Here is a 19,959-nt window from a genome sequence, read left to right as displayed (position 1 = left end):
GACATGCAATGTACTTCATGTAGTTTAGTTTTAAGTGCATTTATCGTAGAAACCCTACAGTGCAGAAGCAGGCCATTCAGCCCATCGAGTCTGCACCAACTCTCCAATGGAGCATCCCACCCAGACCCTATCCCCGTAACGCCACGTATTTACCCCGCTAATCCCTCTAACCTACACATCTTGGGACACCAAGGGGCAATTTAGCATGGCCAATCAACCCAACCAGCACATCTTCAGACTGTGGAAGGAAACCGGAGCACTTGGAGGAAACCCACGCACACACGGGGACAATGTGCAAACTCCAAATGGGCAATCATCCAAGGCTGGAATTGAACCTAGTCACCCTAGCGCTGTGAGGCAGCAATGCTAATCACTGTGCCACTGTGCTGCCCTTTATGACATCCCTCCTTTCAAAGAAATTATACTAAGCAATGGAATGGCTCCCTTTTTATGTAGTTTTTTTTGTTACCATTATCTTTTGCAAGTGCAATAATTTTTTGTCGAGCTTCTTTAATTTTGTGTGTGTGGATTTGGCGACTATCAGTGGGTTAATATCAAGCCTTTCACAGATGGAACTGATCGGAAGGAATGGAAAATGTGATATTGTTCTAAGTTGGCTGAAAGTCAAGTATTAATAGCCTGGTCTTTGTACAATCTGAATCAGACTATCTACATTCACAGAACTAAAGTTCACTAATGTGATTTGTGCTCTAGTACTTGTGGAAATGCTTAGTTATGTGTTACTGCGTGAGAGCTCTCCCCAACCTCTCTCCCACCCACCGTCAACATAACTTCACCTCCCAAAAAGCAGTTAATTACTTGTCAGTTCCCAATCTCTTTTTACAGTGGCTTTGACAGCTGACCACTTGTGGAAAGTATTTAGTTCTAAAACGTAGCTGCAAGGATTTTGAATGGAAATGGTGCACAGATTAGATTTTTCAGTAGCACTTACTAATGTACAAAAAATTCCGAACATTGTGTTTTCAACAATTGCAACTTGTTTTAAAAAAAGGAAATGGAACTACAAGAGCAGCTGCCTCATTTTTATGTGGACTGTTCATACAAAGCATTGGCATTTCGAGCTGTAAGATGTTGTTAATCCCAGTCTTACAACTTGGTTCAGTTTTCAATTGCTAAGTGCTCATTGCACTTTAACCGATTCGAAGAAGGGGGATTGCGACATGTTAAAATGTATGTTTTTAATGAATTGTGAGCCCCATTTCTAAACAGTGTTTCGTTTTTTGTGTAGTGGCAACTCGGAGTTGCCCACCATAATCACAGAATTGCTAGACGCAGAAGGAGGCCCTTCAACCCATCATGTCTGCGCCAACTCTCCACCTGCTGTCCGGAACCTTGCACATTCTCCCTTTCCAGCGAACAGTCTTAATTCCCTTTCGAGTGCTTCAATCGAACCTACCTCCACCACACTCCCAGGCAGTGCACACCAAACCCTAGCCACTCGCTGCATGAAAACATTTTTTCTCATCTCGCTTTTGCTTCTCATAGCAATGACTTGACACCTTGCCCTCTTGTTTCAGATCCTTTCACAAATGGGAACAATTTCCCCTTGTCTACTCTGTCCAGACCCCTCATGATTTTGAATGCCTCTATCAAATTTCACCTCAGCCTTCTTTCCTCCCAAGAATTTAGCTCATGAATGTTGCCAAGAAATAGGTGTATGAAAATAATGTAAAATTATATAGCATGTACAGCGGAAAACAGGACCACTCAGCTCAGCTGATCATGGTCGCTGTTAATGCTCCACGCACATTTCCTTCCACCCTACTTTGTCTTTCCAATGTACGTTGCTACAGATTTGACCTCTACAAGGCTATGAGCCATGTTAAATAAGTAAATGGGATCATTCATTATCTCATTTTTCTCAAAGACCTTGGTGCCCCATATGAAAACATTTGGTCCTTCCATTTAGTCCTTCCTTGCCATAACCCCAGGAACAGAATTAGGACCTTAAACCCCTCAAACCCACCCTAATGTTCAGTTAGGTCATGACTGATTTGTACCTCAACTCCATTAAGTCACTTTTGATCCAAATCCCTTGATACTGTTTCCCAAAAAGTATCCAGTGGTCTCAGTGTCTCAAATTTCAATTGGCTCAGCATCCACAGTCTTTTTGGAAAGTGAGGTGGAGAGAAAGTTCTAGATTTCTCTATTACCATTTGCATGAAAACTGATTCCTGATTTCATTCCTAAATGGAGTTTGTACTTGCCTATCAGAAGAATTGGGCGGCACCGTGGTTAGCACTGCTGCCTCACAGTGCCGGGGCCCAGGTTCAATTCTGGCCTCAGGGTGACTGTGTGGAGTTTGCACATTCTCCCCATGTCTGTGTGGGTTTCCTCCAGGTGCTCCAGTTTCCCCTCACAGTCCAAAGATGTGAAGGATAGGTTGATTGGCCATGATAAATTGCCCCTTAGTGGCAGGGGATTAGCAAGGTAAATACATGGGGTTACGGGATGGGGCCTGGGTGGGACTGTTGTTGGTGCAAACTCGATGGGTTGAATGGCTTCCTTCTGCACTGTAGGAATTCTAGGATTCTCTTCATCTACACTATAGAACCTCTTTCAGCGTTATAAACACCTCAATCTTCTGTTTTATTTTATGCCTGAAAGTTGAGCATTAATGTTTTAAAATCACCCATTCAATAAGTATCTTGGTCATCCATCATGGTTGGGGGGCTTTATCAGAAGATAAAATCATAAGAAGTAGGAGCAGGAGTAGACTACATGGCCCATTAAGCCTGCTCCGTCATCCAATATGATTATTGCTGATGTCATGGGCTTCAATTCCACTTCCCTGCTCACTCCCCCGCATTTCTTATTCCCTGTGAAACCAAAACTCTGTCCTTCCCAGTTCAAAATATATTCAACCACAGAACATACACAGACAGCCCTCTGTGGCGTAGAGTATTACAAAGATTCACAACACTTTGAAGTAATTTCACCTCACCTCAGTCCTAAATGATTGCCCCTTATCCTGAGACTGTGCCCCCGTGTTTTAAAATTCCCTGACCAATGGAAACAATTGTCCACCCAGTCAAGCCTGTTCTGAATTTTGTAGATTTCAATGAGATCGTCTCTCGTTCTTCTAAACTCTAGAGAATACAAATCCAATTTGCTCAGTCACTCATCATAGGACAATGCCACATCCCACAAACCAATTTAGAGAACCTTCATTGTACTGCCTCCAATGCAAATGTATCCTTTTATGTTATAGACTGTAATGTGACTGACATTATTGCTATAATGTATTTTCAGCCTGAATCTAGTGTAGATAACTGACTTGACATGGGGGCAAAGGTGAGGAATGAGCTGAAGCCCAGATTCCAGATTTACATTCCACAAATTTAGGAGAGGTTAGAAGAATTTTTCACTCAATGTTAATTAAAATGTTGATTAGGGTGGCACAGTGGTTAGCACTGTTGCCTCTCAATGCCTGGGTCCTGGGTTCGATTCCTGACTTGGGTTACTGTCTGTGCGGAGTCTGCACGTTCTCCCCATGTCTGCGTGGGTTTCCACCGGGTGTTCCGGTTTCCTCCCACAGTCCAAAAGATGTGCTGGTTAAGTGCATTGGCCTTGTTAAATTTTCCCTCAGTGTACCCGACCAGGCGCCGGAATGTGGCGACTAGGGAATTTTCACAGTAACTTCATTGCAGTGTTAATGTGAGACTACTTGTGACTAATAATAAAACAAACAAACTAAAATTTGGAACACATTGCCATGTGACTACCTGAATCGAGGGAATTGGATAAATGTGGAAGAAAATACTGAGGCATATGGGAATAGAGTAAATAGTTGTGATGTGGGCTGAATCATTTTCTTTGTGCTAATTTGTTTTGGATTCTTTGTCATTGTGTTTTCCTGTTTACTATGTTGGGTGCCACTTAACTGCGTCACTTGCCCAACAATGAAAATATACCTTGAAATTATAGTTTAAATATACAATGGCGACTTCTCTCTGTCTAATTCTGCCTTTCTATCGCGAGCATCAATTGAACTGGGCGGCACGGTAGCACAGTGGTTAGCACTGCTGCTTCACAGCTCCAGGGTCCTGGGTTCGATTCCCGGCTCGGGTCACTGTGTGGAGTTTGCACATCCTCCTCGTGTCTGCGTGGGTTTCCTCCGGGTGCTCCGGTTTCCTCCCACAGTCCAAAGATGTGCAGCTTAGGTTGATTGGCCAGGTTACAAATTGTCCCTGAGATGCGTAGTTAGAGGGATTAGCGGGTAAATATGTGGGGGTAGGGCCTGGGTGGGATTGTGGTCGGTGCAGACTCGATGGGCCGAATGGCCTCCTTCTGCACTGTAGGGTTTCTATGATTTCTATGATTTCTATGAACTGTTGGTTCTATGTGTTCTCATATTCATATAAAGCAGAATGCATTGTGCGCACACTTCAATGATGTTTTATTTGTTATTGGAGTGCGGGTGATGCTGGCAAGGCCAGCATTTATTAGCCATCCATAATTGCCCTTGCGAATGCTTGCACAATAGTTTGTAAACTGCTGTGTAAAATGATTGCGAAGGTGCATGACCCTGTTACTGAAAGCTGGAAAGATTCTTGCTACAACTGGTTTGGAGCTGAGTTGTGTGAGTACGTCCTGGAGGTGACCTCGATCATGAACTCGGGCCTCTGTTGTGCTTTGCTGTAAAGCCAAGGTTACTTTGCAATAATGTGACATTCGCATTTAGAGCTGACTACTAATTCTGTGTTTTTCTGCAGTTTGTACTCCATACATATAGAACATATGTCAGAACTTAGTTGCAACAGCTGCTTTGGTTATATGACCAAGCATCCAAGGTGAAGTTCAAATGTGCCCTCTGGAAATTTGGAAATGAAAATTACACAGACTTTTTCAATGAATGACTCATGATTCCTGATTACCTAAACTTGGTGCGTTGATATCGTATTGTTTTAAAAAATAAGAAAATCCATCTGTGACTCAGTTTCTTTTATATTGCTCAACGTATGATGGATTATTTGACTGTACAACTCGCAATGAGCCAAGTTCATCATTATGTTAGCATTGTTGTGAAATATATTTTCTATTTGGCTTCCAACAGCAGCGCAGTTTAGATGCTGCTTCATAAATAGTTGTACTACACAGAGGCTGACCTGCAAGTGCATTGTGAAATTTAGTGCTGGGCAAAATGTTTTGAACCTTTCCACTTTTTAAAAAAGAAAGCTCATACGTTTTGCGCATACACCAGTGAAAGACAGAATAAACCCCACTCGTCCAGCTAAGCTGTCCCACACAATTGTGATGCTTTTGTGCAACAGAATATGTACACCGCCCACCCCACCTGAAAGATGCACAAGCTCCTGAAGAAGCAAGAAAGGATTTATTTTCAATCTTGGAATGTGGATGTTGCTGGCTGGGCCAGCATTTATTGCCCATCCCTAATTGCCTTTGAACTGAGTGGCTTCCAAGGCCATTTCTGAGAGCATTTAAAGGTCAACCACACTGCTGTGGATCTGGAGTCACATGTAGGCTAGACAAGATAAGGACAGCAAATTTCCTTCTCTAAAATTAGGTAATTAGGCAATCCAAACTCCATGAGCAGCACAGGACCATTTTCACTGCTACGGAGGACGTGAAAAACTCTGATTGAAGGAATTAATTTGGAAGAATTGTGGGAGAGATATAAAGTGAGGTGTTTACTAGAGATATAAAGATACTAGAGATGTACTAGAGGTATAAAGTGAGGTGTTTACTGGGGCGGCACAGTAGCACAGTGGTTAGCACTGCTGCTTCACAGCTCCAGGGACCTGGGTTCGATTCCCGGCTTGGGTCACTGTCTCTGTGGAGTTTGCACATTCTCCTCGTGTCTGTGTGGGTTTCCTCCCACAGTCCAAAGATATGCGGGTTAGGTTGATTGGCCATGCTAAAATTGCCCCTTAGTGTCCTGGGATGCGTAGATTAGAGGGATTAGTGGGTAAAATATGTAGGGGTATGGGGGTAGGGCCTGGGTGGGATTGTGGTCGGTGCAGACTCGATGAGCCGAATGGCCTCTTTCTGTGCTGTAGGGTTTCTATGATTCTAAAAGACATTAATGAACCAGATGGATTGTTGCAACAATTGACAGTGGTTTCATGATCATCAGTCGGCTTTTAGTTCCAGTTTTGTTTTCATTAAATTCAGATTTCACCATCTGCTGTGGTGGGATTCGTACCCAGGTCCCCAGAGCATTACTCTGGGCCTCTGGATTACTGGTCCAGTGACAATACCACTACACCACCACGTCCCCTAAAATTCAGGCAAACAAATGAAAAACAATATGGAAATTTCCTCTCTGACCACCTCCCCAAGCCGATCAAAACTAGTCCAGGAGACCACTTCAGCCATGGTTGATGTTACGCAGAAACCATCTTTGCACAGATGATCTTTATCCTCACCAAAAACAGGTCAAGCTCTTGTTTGAAGCAATCCACCAAGTTGGCGCCACCAGAAGAGACAACAACCTGGTCCTCAGGTCTGCTATACTTTGGAAAAGAATTAGCTCCTAACATCTAACCTCGAGATTGGACAACTCGAGATTGTGACCACCGGTTGCCTCCTTTATCTAGTTGAAACAAACTGCCTACACAACACAATTTTTTTTTTGTTCCATTTCATAAACCTTGATCAAATTTGAATTGTCTTTAATATGGGCATAAAAGCTGCAAATCGCAATTGAGCAAATCTGGTAAAACTAATATGCCACAATGGAACTGTGTACAGTAACAAGAAATTTAGGCATTCATTTATCAAACTGTTGTCCGTGTAGTATACAAGTTGAGATCCTAAATCAAAGCAACCAGAAATGCAATGAGAAAAATGTTGCTCATTCTTTGTCTCTTTACACTTGCTGTTTTCTTATAACGAAAGTCTTATCCCAAAGTCTGTCGTGCAGCAAGTTTTAACTAAGAGCTCCTGTAATGTTTCACATGGGTGTGGTGGGAAGTAAATACTTTTTCTTTTCTTATCCTTGTTTTCAAATCCCTCCATTGCCCCAACCCTCCCTGTCCCTGTAACCCAGCACTGCAATTCTGTTCATTACCGTGGTCTCTTGTGCACTCTCAGTTTTAATCACACCACCATTGGTGGCCACATCTTCAGTTGCCTTGGCCCCAAGCTCTGGCATTCCCTCCCCACGCCTACACCTCTCTTCCCCTCTGCCTCTCTTCCACCCTTTCATTGTTGTTCTAGTGGTAGTGGTCGTATTCATTTATTGCGATGGTTCACCATGATTGTAAATATCCGAATTTCAAAAGTTTGAGGGGAAAGAAAACATGCACTGACAAAACATCTAAATGTCAACTGTATTTTAGTCAACAAAGAAAACTAACAGTAAATGCTTCATGTAAATATTGTGCTGTGAATAGCTGCTAAAGGTTGGCTGTGTGACAGAGTTCTATTGATGTGACTGAAATGTAATATTTATTACAACTTGTGCATTGCATTCTGTATTGGAGTTCAATTTTCCAAATGCTTCACAAATTAAATTTTATTGTGCTTTGCTTAATAGATTAAGCTATTTTCTGCAATGCATAATGCACGAAAAGGAGGTGTTGGTGTGGAAACATTATTGGACACTTGGCTACAATAGTTATTAAAGATGAAATAGAAACAGCAAATACTCCACATCTGGAGTAGTGTGCGTAGCATTGGTCTCCTTACTTAAGGAAAGATGTAAGTGCATTAGAAACAGATCAGAGAAGAATTGCTAGATTAATGCTAGGAATGGGTGGGTATGTTTTATGAGGAAAGTTTGGACAGGCTAGGCTTATATCCACTAGAGTTTAGAAGAGTAAGAGGCAACTTGATTACAACTTTTAAGACCCTGAGACTTGACAGGGTGGATATGGAGAGGGTGTTTCCTCTTATGAGAGAATCGAGAACTCGGGATCACTGTTTACAAATACAGGGTTGTTCATTTAAGCAATGAGGAGAATTTTTTCCTTTTGAGGGTCGTGAGTCTCTGGAACTTTCTTCCTCCAAAGGCAGTGGAAGCAGTCTTTGAATGTTTTTAAGGCAGAGCTAGATAGATTCTTGATTAACAAGGGGGTGGAAAGCTATCGGGAGTAGGCAGGAATGAGGGGTTGAGATTACAATCAGATCAACCATGATCTTATTGCATGGCGGAGCAGGCTTGAAGGGCCAAATGGCCTACTCCTCCTGTTATGTGTGTTCTATGCATGTAGCAGCTCAGGCAGCATCCATGTAGAGAGATGTAGGGAGTTTCAAATCAATGACCTTTCATCAGAACGAGTTTGTCCAGCATTTTTTAATTTTTATTTCAGATTGTCAGCATTCACAGTATTTTGCTTTGTAATAATTACCAGAACTGCTTCCTGAGCTATTTACTGACCTGAGTGGAACAGCAACTGACATTGCTTGAAGCATGCTCCACACTTCCGTAAATGACTCTTCACTTCAGCTTCTGTTGTGGCATTATTGTCCTGAGGGGACATTTCGACCTATTTTGAAATAGATTGTTTTTTTTAAAAACTTGCTTAATGAACAAAGTCCTATTCATTCTGAGGTTGCAGTTATGTTCATTCAGCATGATCTCCTTCCTTGTTTCCACAAACTAAATGTGGCAAAGATTTTCCGACTACGTTGGTTTTCCACAGAAGAATGTGCATATTTAAGTCTTGCATACTTTGGTAATTGCCACATTTAGTTCCTCTAACATTTTTTCCAGTCATGTTTTGTTAATGATTTCCCTGTTAGTCACCACGAGACACATTCTTACATTTGTGCTATTTATATACAATCCTTTTCTTCCAGATCTTATATCCTTGATTGTTCAGTGCAATTTTAGGGTCCAGATAACAATCAAGAATGGGGCGGCACAGTGGTTAGCACTGCTGCCTCACAGCGCCAGGGACCCAGGCTCGATTCCTGGATTGGGTCACTGTCTGTGTGGGTTTCTTCCGGGTGCTCCGGTTTCCTTCCACAGTCCGAAAGACGTGCTGGTTAGGTGCATTGGCCATACTAAATTCTCCCTCAGTGTACCCGAACAGGCGCCGGAGTATGACGACTAGGGGATTTCCACAGTATCTTGCAGTGTGAATGTAAGCCTATTTGTGACTAATGAATAAATTAACTTTGAGGATATAAGATCTGGAACATTGTAGTGAAGTTACTGTGAAAATCCCCTAGCTGCCGCACTCCGGCGCCTGTTCGGGTACACTGATGGAGAATTTAAGCATGGCCGATACATCTAACCTACAGGTCTTTTGGACTGTGGGAGGAAACCGGAGCACCCGGAGAAAACCCACGCAGACTTGGGGAGAACGTGCAGACTCCACACAGATAATGACCCAAGCCGGGAATTGAACCCTGGTCCCTGGCGCTGTGAGACAGCAGTGCTAACCACAGTGCCACCATGCCACTCTGTCTTGACTTCCTGTCTTGTTTTCTATTAAATGTATCTTTAAATATGTTCTCCTCTCCCCCCACCCCCCCCCCCCCCCCCCCCCCCCCCCACCCTAGGGCCCCTGCCCTCCAGCAGTTCAGTTTTCCTTCGCCAGGTTATGATATGAAGCTGGCAGTACGAATGTGGTTCTCTGCCACCCATTACATTCAACTGATAACAATTCTCTAACCATTAAATGTAATGCAGTAGCTCCTTTGAACGGTTTCCAGTCTCTTTGGACACTTCCCAAAGAATTCCATCAAATTCAGAAATGTGCCAGGGTGCTGGCAGTTTCTTACATGTTAGCCTTGGTTTAGCCAAGGTGGTTAAATCCACAAGCTGCCTGTCTTAAGTGGAAGGAAAGCGAGTTGGGGCGATTCAAGGGTGACTAGTCAGCTTTCCTACCATTCTCTTTAATATCTTCAGTTTAATGATTTATTCCTGTTACTATTTAACAGTTGCTTCAACGGTGTAAAATTTTCCATCTCAGGCAAGCCATTCAAATTAAGTGCATATTGTGGGTGTTGAATGGAATTACTGCTGATGGAAACTATGTACAGAACCAATGATAACACAGCTGCCAGGCAACATCAGCTGTTTTTTCCATCTTCCAGTGCAAAGCCAAGCTGATTAGCATAGATATCTTGACTAAGTGCTGATGTCACTACTTTCCATTCGAAGTTCATTTGGTCCGAGTTGGAACGTGCAGGTTTTTGTTTAAGAATTTGCTGCCTCATACCATAAAGATCCTGAGGGCGAGCACTCATTGCTGTATAAATTAGAGCAGAGTGCAACTGCTTGTAATTCATAGAAGTGTCAGCAGCAGCTCAAGACTGCTTTACAAATCAGACCTGGGAGTCTTTTTTCCTAAACCTACCATGCATTTGCAGAGCCTAAACTGCAACGTAATACTGATTGCCTGTTTGCCTGACACCGAAGTCTTTACTGATGTTGATGTTCGGGTAAGGAGTTGGGTTACTTTGTATTCTCTTTTAAAACTAGTTTTAATTTATTGTCCATTTTAGGGCTGTTTATAAGACTTGTTGTTGCTGCCGTCATTTAGGACATATTTAACTGGCTTGGTATATCTGAGTGCTGTTATGAATGTTTGGCATTTTGACTTGGGAAGCACGTGGTAACACTATAGTTAGTGCTTGATTATATACTGGGGGTATGCCAATTGATATTGGAGATATCCGATATTGGTTTCTTAATAGCGGACATGGAATGAAAGATCTGAGAACATTTTGTGATCCTCATTTGCAAAACCGCTCCTGCACATTTAGTGTATAACATAGTTTGGGGCTAAGAAGATGGAAACTGAATGCAGATATGGTGAATTTTATCACTTGGGGGCCGTAAACAATTGGGAACATCTATAGTTTCTGAAATAAAGGGGGAGAATTTCACAAGGTAACACAGTAAGCAGCGAATGCATTGTCCTGGCTTGTTACTTCCGTACCAATATTCATATTATAACCCGGGAAGGAACTCTATGCTATAAACCTTGTACAGAATACAGAGTGAGCACAATTGAGGACTGATGATTGAGAAAGGAAGGGGGTGGGGGGGGGGGGGGGAAATCCCAGAATTGTGACTAGCTGCATGTTATACTTGTTTTCCTCAGGAGGAATTCTGCTTTTTGTGCCAGGTTTAAATGACGGGCCTCCTTTTATTATATCCCATAATTTAAAAGAAAAAATTACTTGGGGCAATTATTCAGGGGTACAGTAAAGTAAAAAGTTTATTTATTAGTCACAAGCTACAGCACAAACAGGCCCTTTGGCCCACAAGTTGGGCCGAACATGTCCCTACCTACTAGGCTTACCTATAACCCTCTATCTTACTAACTTCCATGAACTTATCCAAAAGTCTCTTAAAAGACCCTATCGAATCCGCCTCCACCACCGCTACCGGCAGCCGATTCCACACACCCACCACCCTCTGAGTGAAAAACTTACCTCCAACATCTCCTCTGTACCTACTCCCCAGCACCCTAAACCTGTGACCTCTTGTGGCAACCATTCCAGCCCTGGGTAAAAGCCTCTGAGAATCCACTCTATCAATACCTCTCACATCTTATACACCTCTATCAGGTCACCTCTCATCCTTCGCCTCTCCAAGGAGAAAAGACCTAGCTCTCTCAACCTATCCTCATAAGGCATGCCATCTAATCCAGGCAACATCCTTGAAAATCTCCTCTGCACCCTTTCTATGGCTTCCACATCCTTTCTGTAATGAGGCGACCAGAACTGGGCACAGTACTCCAGGTGGGGTCTGACCGGGTAAGTAAGGCTTGCATTAACACGGCAATGAAGTTATTGTGAAATTCCCCTCATCGCCACACCCCGGTGCCTGTTCGGGTCAATGCACCTAACCAGCACGTCTTTCAGATTGTGGGAGGAAACTGGAGCACCCAGAGGAAACCCACGCAGACAGAGGGACAACATGCAAACTCCACACTGACAGTGACCTAAGCTGGAAATCGAACCCTAGTGCTGTGAGGCAGCAGTGCTTGCCACTGTGCTGCCCCAGGTTGAAAGTGAGAGGGGGAAAGTTTAAAAGAGATGTAAGGGGCAAGTTTTTCCACACAGAGGGTGGTGAATGTCTGGAACGTGCTGCCGGGGGAGGTGGTGGAAGCAGATTCTATAACAACATTCAAGAGGCATCTGGATAGATACATGAATAGGCAGGGAATAGAGGGATATGGACCACGTAGAGGCAAGAAAATATTTAGATTAGAGAGGCATCTGTGTCGGCACAGTCTTGGTGGGCCGAAGGGCCTGTTCCTGTGCTTTACTGTTCTTTGTCCTTTGTACTTGAATTAATGAGTAGATGATCTGAGGGTATCTGTTGAAGAAATGTATGAATGGAATCCCCAATCTTTCCTAACATCTCATTATAACTTCAGTGAAGATTATAATCCTCAGTGACATAAACCTAATTTAAGATTTAAAGTGAATGCCTGTTGACATGTTTGAGCCCAGTGACTATTTCATACGTGGGAGCATTCTGTGAATAAAATGTGCTCCGGGTATTGTTTGAAGTTCTTACTCATAATTGCAAACATGGTAAATAATGTGGCCCCTTTTCTTATTATTTTCATGTTGGTGAAAGAAGCATTTTCCATTTGTAAATAACACAAGTTTCCAGGACTAAAATATGAAGCAAAACTGAGGAAGATGTGGATATAAAATGTGTTATCACCAACAGCCTAGATAAAGTACATGATTATGGGTGGCATGGTGGCACAGCGGTTCGCACTGCTGCCTCACAGCACCAGAGACCCGGGTTCAATTCCCGACTTGGGTTTCTGTCTCTGCGGAGTCTGCACGTTCTCCCCGTGTCTGGGTTCCTCCGGGTGCCCCGGTTTCTTCCCACAGTCTGAAAGATGTGCTGGTTAGGTGCGTTGGTCTTGCTAAATTCTCCCTGAGTGCACCCGAACAGGCGCCGGAGTGTGGCAACTAGGGGATTTTCACAGCAACTTCATTGCAATGTTAATGTAAGCCTACTTGTGACACTAATAAATAAACTTTAAACTTTCTTATGTCTTTCTCTTGTACACCAGACAAACCAGTCTGATTGAGATTGAGAAGGATATGTTTGACAAGTCGTCACTCTGAAAGTTACAGATAACTTTTAAATGTTATCACAAAAGGATAATGCAAACTGGAATTATAATAGAGCTTTGAGTGACTATGTGCTTAATGAGTACTGTTCTGGCCTGATCATCTAATATGTAGTTGCTAACACTTAATGTTTTAAGCATAGGATTATACAAAGGTCAAATCATAGCGAACAATTTTGGTCATTCCTAGATGTGTTGCTCTATGTCAAAAGGCTCCGTGTGCTCTAGTATTGACTAGATGTTTAATTCTTCTTTAGTTTGAATTCAATGACAGATGAGAGTGCCTGCGTAGGCCTTAATGCCATCCTGAGACCCAGTGTGCAATGTCAGCAGTATATCCTGAAATGTTTATCCTGACATTGCTGGTTGTCTGAGTAGAGTGGTCAGGGTCTTTTCACATGAGCCATTTGCTTTCTTTCAGCCTTCAGTTATAGACATACTTTGTGCTATAGCAGAGGGACAAAGCTGTTTTTAATTTGAATTTGACATTTGTGGGAGTTGCACAGTCGGAAGTATCATTGTTTGGGTGAGACATTCTCCCTGGTGTCTTGGCCAATGTTTATCCCTCAATCAAGACCTAAGTACAGATTATCACATTATTATCACAATACGGTTGTGGATCCTTCTTGTATGCAAATTGGCTGCTTTCTTTCCTACATAACAGCAGTAATGGCACTTCAAAAGGTACTTCATTGACTATAAAGCATTTAGGGACCTTTTACTATGCTAAAGCCACTCCTACAACTGCAGGTTGTTGTCAAAGGCACTATATAAATGCAAGTCTTTCCTTTTACTACTGGAATGTACAGAGGAACTCCACTTAGCAACAAGAATTTCATGGGAGATCAGGAACTATTGTTGTGGGAGCCACAGTTCAGGGGGGACGGGCAGCAACTTGTAAGCAGAGCCATCAATGAGAAATTTTCAAACGGCCAGATTTGAGGAGAGACGGTAGATGGACAAAAATGAACATGAGCACCTGGAATAGGGAGCGGATGGGGGTGGCTGGCTGTTCAAGAAAGTAGCAAAGCAGCTTCAATTATTTTCTCCTTGCACTCTTTTATTTTAAATCTTTTGACTCTGTCTCTGTAAAATGAAATCTTTGTAATCCTCGCTCCCATCTTTGTGGTTTTTTCCATTTGAAGAGAAAACTAGTAACATTTATGGGCCTTTTTGACGATGACAAATGCATTACCCAAGTTGAGAATGAGCACAATACTCCAAGGCATTTGAAGTATGTACACAATCAAATTTTGGCACCAAACCACAGGGAGATATTGGGACATGTAACTAAAAGCTTTGCTTAAATTCTTTCTTGAGGTGTCACTGGCAGGGCCAGCATTTGTTGCCTATCCATTGCAAGCAGTTAAGAGTCAACACACAGATTCATAGAATCCTACAGTGCTGAAGGAAGCCATTCGGCCCATCGAGCCCACACCGACCACGATCCTACCCAGTCCCTATCCCAATAATCCCATGCATTTACCCTGCTAGTCCCCCTGACACTAAGGGAGAATTTAGCATGGCCAATCCATCTAACCTGCACGTCTTTCGGACTGTGGGAGGAAACTGGAACACACAGAGGAATCCCGCGCAGACACGAGGAGAATGTGTAAACTCTACACAGGCAGTGACCCAAGCTGGGAATCGAACTTGGGTCCCTGGAGCTGTGAGGCAGTAGTGCTGACCATGGTGCCACCATGCTGCCCCATCTGGATAGATACATGAATAGGCAGGGAATAGGGGGATGTGGACCGTGTTGAGGCAAGAAAACATTAGATTAGAGTGCTCATCACTGTGCCATCGTGCCCCCCCCCCCATTGCTTGGTCAAAAAGGTATGTTTAAAACTATAAAAGTGGGGCTCCCATCATTTGAAATTTTACTATTGACCTTGTTTTTTGTTGAGGGTGAGGGATTTGAAATACACTTAACATCCTCTGACAAAATTCCTTGGGGACCGGATGGGGTGGGGTGGGGTGGGAGGGGAGGGGTAGAGCCTGGATGGTCTGGCACAGCAGTAAACCCGTAATGCTCTGCTTTGTATAAAACTTGCACTGCCTTAACATAAGGCATCATGCGTTCCTCCAAAGATTAGGCATGTCACCTAAGTCTGCAAGCCAACATTTGATGTCAGTGCCGCTTCTGTTCCACCTTCAGGAATGGTGAGATGGGTAAAGTCTTCACTATGACTTCAGACCAGCTGTACATGCAACATTCCCTCTTGCGTGGAGGTGCAGTGTTGGCCTCTGAATCCACTCTGCATTATAAATGGGACAAATTGAGAACAAGGACAAATGTATGATATTATGGAAATACTTCCACTGGAAGGTATTGTGTTATATAATGAATTATAAAGCACTTGTGTAGAATATTACCAATGCAACCTAAATGATTCAGGAAAAGGAGGGTTTAATTTCACCAGTCTGATGTCAGTTCTTTTCATCCAACCTTTTAATTAGCTGCTGACTTGGACAAAGCATTTCAGGAAGTGTCTAAACTGAACACTGAGTCAGAATGGAAAATTCCGATTGCTAATTAGCCCAAGAATGGATTTATAGTTTAATTATATTTACAGTTGTACATCTTTCTCTTCTGACCCCATTTTAACAGAAAAACACTTCCATTTTGAGAGCTTGCATCGAATTTAGCCATTAATCACTGCTGCTGGTTTGATTCAATCGTCATAAACAATTTCAGAAATTGCATGGATTGAAGATTGAATACAGAGGGAGACCGATGGGTGGGATCTTGAGCCCCGCACTCACTGTCCACGCAAATGCCGGGGGGGTTCAAGATCTGGAAGTCACAGATCTCACAGGCAAGGGGTGGGGTGGGGGGGGGGGGGGGGTGCGTTGGAGGTGGGTGACCAGCTCCAACTGGAGGGCTGGGGGGAGGGGCTGGTGATTGGGGTTGGGGGGAAGAGCTGATGATCAGGGTGGGGGGGTAGAGGCCGATCAAGTGGGGTGCAGTAACATGGGTGCTGGCTCCGACTAGGTAGTTAGGGGGGTGGGACCGATGACTGGGGGGGGCCAAGAGGCCTGTGATTGGGCAGGGAAGGGACTGATGATGGTGAGGGAAGGTAGGAGCCAATGATCAGGGCTGAGGGGAGAGAAGTGCTGATTCCAATCGGGGTTGGGGAAGGGAGCCCCTGAGACCTCTGTGGTGGCCTATGCCCCCCTTCCACCTCACTGTATGAAGGCATGAAACACTCCCCCTTGATTTTTTCTGGCAGTGTTGTAGATCTGTGGAGAAACACGCCGGTTTTCTCACCGGGAACAGCACTCTGCCATTTTTTGGTAAGACTCCTCCCAATGATGTCTTGTGAGCTTTAGTCGTATCAAATACTACACTCTTACCGAGGAAAGCAACTGGCCAAAACTGTACGCGCAAAGTGCGTAATTTAGGATGAAGGTTAGATGTTTTGGGTGAATCCTCTTGACTATGAGGGTAGGAAAAAGGTTCATTGCATACCTGTTACATGTTGAACTGGTTAACATCTATGATGGAGTAAGTTAACCGTTAGTAAGCTGAAATGAATGTGCTCAATAGATTGAATTATCTTTTCACGTTCTGACTTTTGTTTTGCATTTTTGTGTCGTTTTTCACTAAAATAGAGACCTTGTTTTTTTAAGTGGAGAAACTTAAGTAGTCGTTTATAATTGCAAAAGGAGGAAGTTTCCATTTGGATTAAGAGCACTCCAATTACAGGAGGACAGTAGAAGAATTCAATTTGACTTGGCAACATGGGAAAGGAGTTTTATTTCTCAATGTTTTACTGTTCTCCATGAACGTAATATGCCCCATGTAGAAAATTGTTTTGGAGTTGGAGGTAAGAGGATATCAGTAAGAAACTAATACCTTTTAAATTTGACTATAACCTGGTAGAGTTTATTATTGAGGAATGAGTTCCGGGCATTAACTAGGCTTTATTTTTGAGGTATTTGAAAATGAAGCCTGGCATTGTTTTGTGTGAATGATATGACCAGGAATTGAGCAACAAACTCCCTTCACTAAACCACCAATTCCATTCCAGTCCCTGGTTACCTCTTGAGACTGAAGTGGACTGTTCACAATCTCTGCTCAGTTCAATTTATGACCCCTTATCTGACCTCCAATACAAAGTCTGCCTGCTTCCACCTCCAGTGATAATGCCCATCTCTGCCCGAGTCCATCTGCTGCTGAAACCAGGTCTTGTGACATGACTATTCCCACGTCATCCCACCTGACCTCCACACTCGCCATTAATTTGAACACAATAGAAAACTCTTCCCACGTCTTAACCCAGTTCTGTCCACTCATCACCCCTGTGCTCACTGATCCACATTTATTCTTGGTCGTAGAACACTTTTTGATTTGAAAAGTTTCATCTTTGTGTTTAAGTTCCTCCCTATCCCCATATCCGCAAACTATCCAAGAATTTTGCATTTCTCCAACTCTACCGAACCCTTGTGCATTCCCCACTTCGTCCATCTCATCAGTGGCAGTCTCCATGCTCAGGGATTCCTTCCTTGTATCTTTCTGCGTCTTTTAAGATGCTCCATAAAACCTACCTCTGTGATTAAGCTCTGAATGTTGTATGTGATTACGAGCAAGCTTCAGTCGTGTTACTGGTAGAAAGGTAATTCTATTTATCCACAGTTAGCGACAACATTTTACCCATCCATCAACCAGGCAAGACCATGTTAAATCAGATGGTTGCTATGCTTAACGTGGTATGTCTTTGGGTCTGCATGGCAATAGAGCAATTTAGAGTGCGTTTACAGTTCCTTGTTCAAGCACACTGGTAGGTAAGATTGCATAAATAACCGTTGCCCCTGAGAAGCGGGCAACTGAGAAGCACTTGAAGGAAATGCGGCGAGACAGGCATGAGTGAAGTGAGCTAGGACAAATCCCCATTGGAAAGCAAGCAAATAATCAAAAATAGAGCTATTGCTCATTGTCTTGTATTGCACTGATGCCACTGGGCTCACCAGCTGCTGGTCTCACGTAACTGGCTGCAGGCCAGAAGTAAACCTTGCTGAAAGCGAGACATGCAGTCCCTGAAGACTGGCCCGAGAGTTTAACATTTTAGTTTAGCGCCAGCCATGCAAGATCATTCCTTGGGTGAACTTGGCAGCGCGATTCTGATTGTTGTGTTGTCATTAATGAGGCGTTATGTAGTTTGCGATCAGTATTGGTATGCATCAGAAATAAGTCACAGTTGTTGCATATTGCTATTAGACTTTGAGGATGTCATACATTTGCAGGAAAATTTATTTGTATAGTACGGGAATTCGTGCAGCTGAATGTTGTATGATTCTCAATTTTAAGGCAGATATAGCTTTTATATTTGGAATGATTTAAAAGACCGATTACTCCTGTGCAAAATGTTAAATGCGTCACAGTTGCTTTGGACCATTTTGCACTGTGTGAAGAAAGTTTAAAAGAAAATTATTGCTAGGATGTCTTTACGGGAAAGAAAAACCATTTGAAAAATAAAGGTAATATTTTCATGTATTCACAAGTTGTAACAAACGCTTACTGTGTGTTTGCGTTGCTGTGCTCCAATTCAAAGAGGCTGCATCTAATTATTCCGAAAGTTGTGATCTTTTTGTCAGTCATTCCATTTTGCATGTTTTGAATTTTAATTCAGTTTGTGAGAAATCAGGTTGACTGACACAGTCAAAAATATCATTGTCTTGTAACTCAATAAAGTAATGTTTTCACCAGAGTGTGCCAGTAAATCCCAAGTGCATTTGACCATGTCAGTTATTGGCTGTTTAATTAAAAGTTCAGATGTTAAAAATCAATCTTGCCAGTTCTTTGATTTGCAAGGGGAAGAAAAGCCCAGAGGACTTCTTCTGGTCATGGGGTGGCTGACAGCCTAATCCAGAAAGCCAAAATACACTAAACAGTATTACCATTTGGGATCCCTCATTTCCCACTCAATTAGCTTTGCATTCCCTGTGCTCCTTGCATTATGGCTAGTGGCAATCCAAAGGCATGTTTATCTCCGATGGAGAACTGTTCAGGCCACTATTGCCTGTTTGACATTATTGAACGTGGCAGCACAGTGCCACAGTGGTTTGCACTGCTGTCTTACAGCGCCAGGGAGCCAGGTTCAATTCCGGCCTCAGATGACTGACTTTGTGGAGTTTGCACATTCTCCCGGTGTCTGTGTGGATCACCTCCGGGTGCTTTGATTTCTTCCCACTCTCCAAAGATGTGCGGGTTAGGTTGATTGCCCATTATAAATTGCCCCTTAGTGTCAGGGTGATTAGCAGGGTAAATACATGGGGTTTCGGGGCGAGGGCCTGGGTGGGATTGTCGTTGATACAAACTCAATGGGCCAAATAGCCTCCATCTGCACTGCAGGGATTCTATGACTCTATGATTCATGAGACTGAGGAGAATATGTTCTTGTTCCCGCTTTGAACTCAGAAAAGCAGTGAAAAAATTCAGAAAATTGCGAGTACTTTGAGCAGAGAACGGAAGTTCTCTCCCTCAACTTTGATCTCCAGATTTTTGTGGTGGAGAAGTGACAAACGGCTATGATTCAAAGCTAGTGTTGAAAAGCTATTAAACTTATTCTGCTTGAAATGTAATCATTTATTAAATCTCTCGACAGGATGACTTTGAGACGCTATTCAGGGCCTATGACAAGAACGTGACCTTTCAGTTTTTTAAGAGCTTCAGACGTGTGCGGATCAACTTCAGCAACCCTATTGCAGCAACTGAGGCCAGAATTCAGCTTCATGAAACAGAGTTTAACGGGAAGAAAATGAAACTGTACTTCGCACAGGTATTCGTTTTTACTTTCGTGATTTTGAAAGCAAGTTCCTCTTTTGTAAACCCATTTGCTCCAAATATACTGAAGTGCCTCCAAACTCTTCCTGTACTTTCATTGTCTTAAATTAAGGAATGCCGAAAAAG

At 43.0% G+C, this 19,959-nt stretch overlaps 1 protein-coding gene across 2 annotated transcripts in view; it reads left to right on the top strand.

Moving 5' to 3' along the window:
- The window catches only part of LOC144506537 (calcipressin-1-like), a 79,579-nt gene that overhangs the window by 54,970 nt on the left and 4,650 nt on the right, over positions 1–19,959 (top strand). The window contains exons 1-2 of one of the 2 annotated variants that reach the window (XM_078232790.1): positions 10,092–10,380; positions 19,655–19,828. In XM_078232790.1, coding sequence (XP_078088916.1) covers positions 10,297–10,380; positions 19,655–19,828 — 258 coding nt within the window. In that variant the 5' untranslated portion in view covers positions 10,092–10,296. Of the gene's footprint in view, positions 1–10,091; positions 10,381–19,654; positions 19,829–19,959 lie in introns of those variants that run through there. The other variant, XM_078232789.1, reaches the window with a different exon arrangement.

This window comes from Mustelus asterias, chromosome 17 (assembly GCF_964213995.1).
Source record: "Mustelus asterias chromosome 17, sMusAst1.hap1.1, whole genome shotgun sequence".
Classification (NCBI taxonomy): domain Eukaryota; kingdom Metazoa; phylum Chordata; class Chondrichthyes; order Carcharhiniformes; family Triakidae; genus Mustelus; species Mustelus asterias.
Note: the sequence above shows the minus strand (reverse complement) of the source record. Positions and strands in the feature narration are given on the sequence as shown.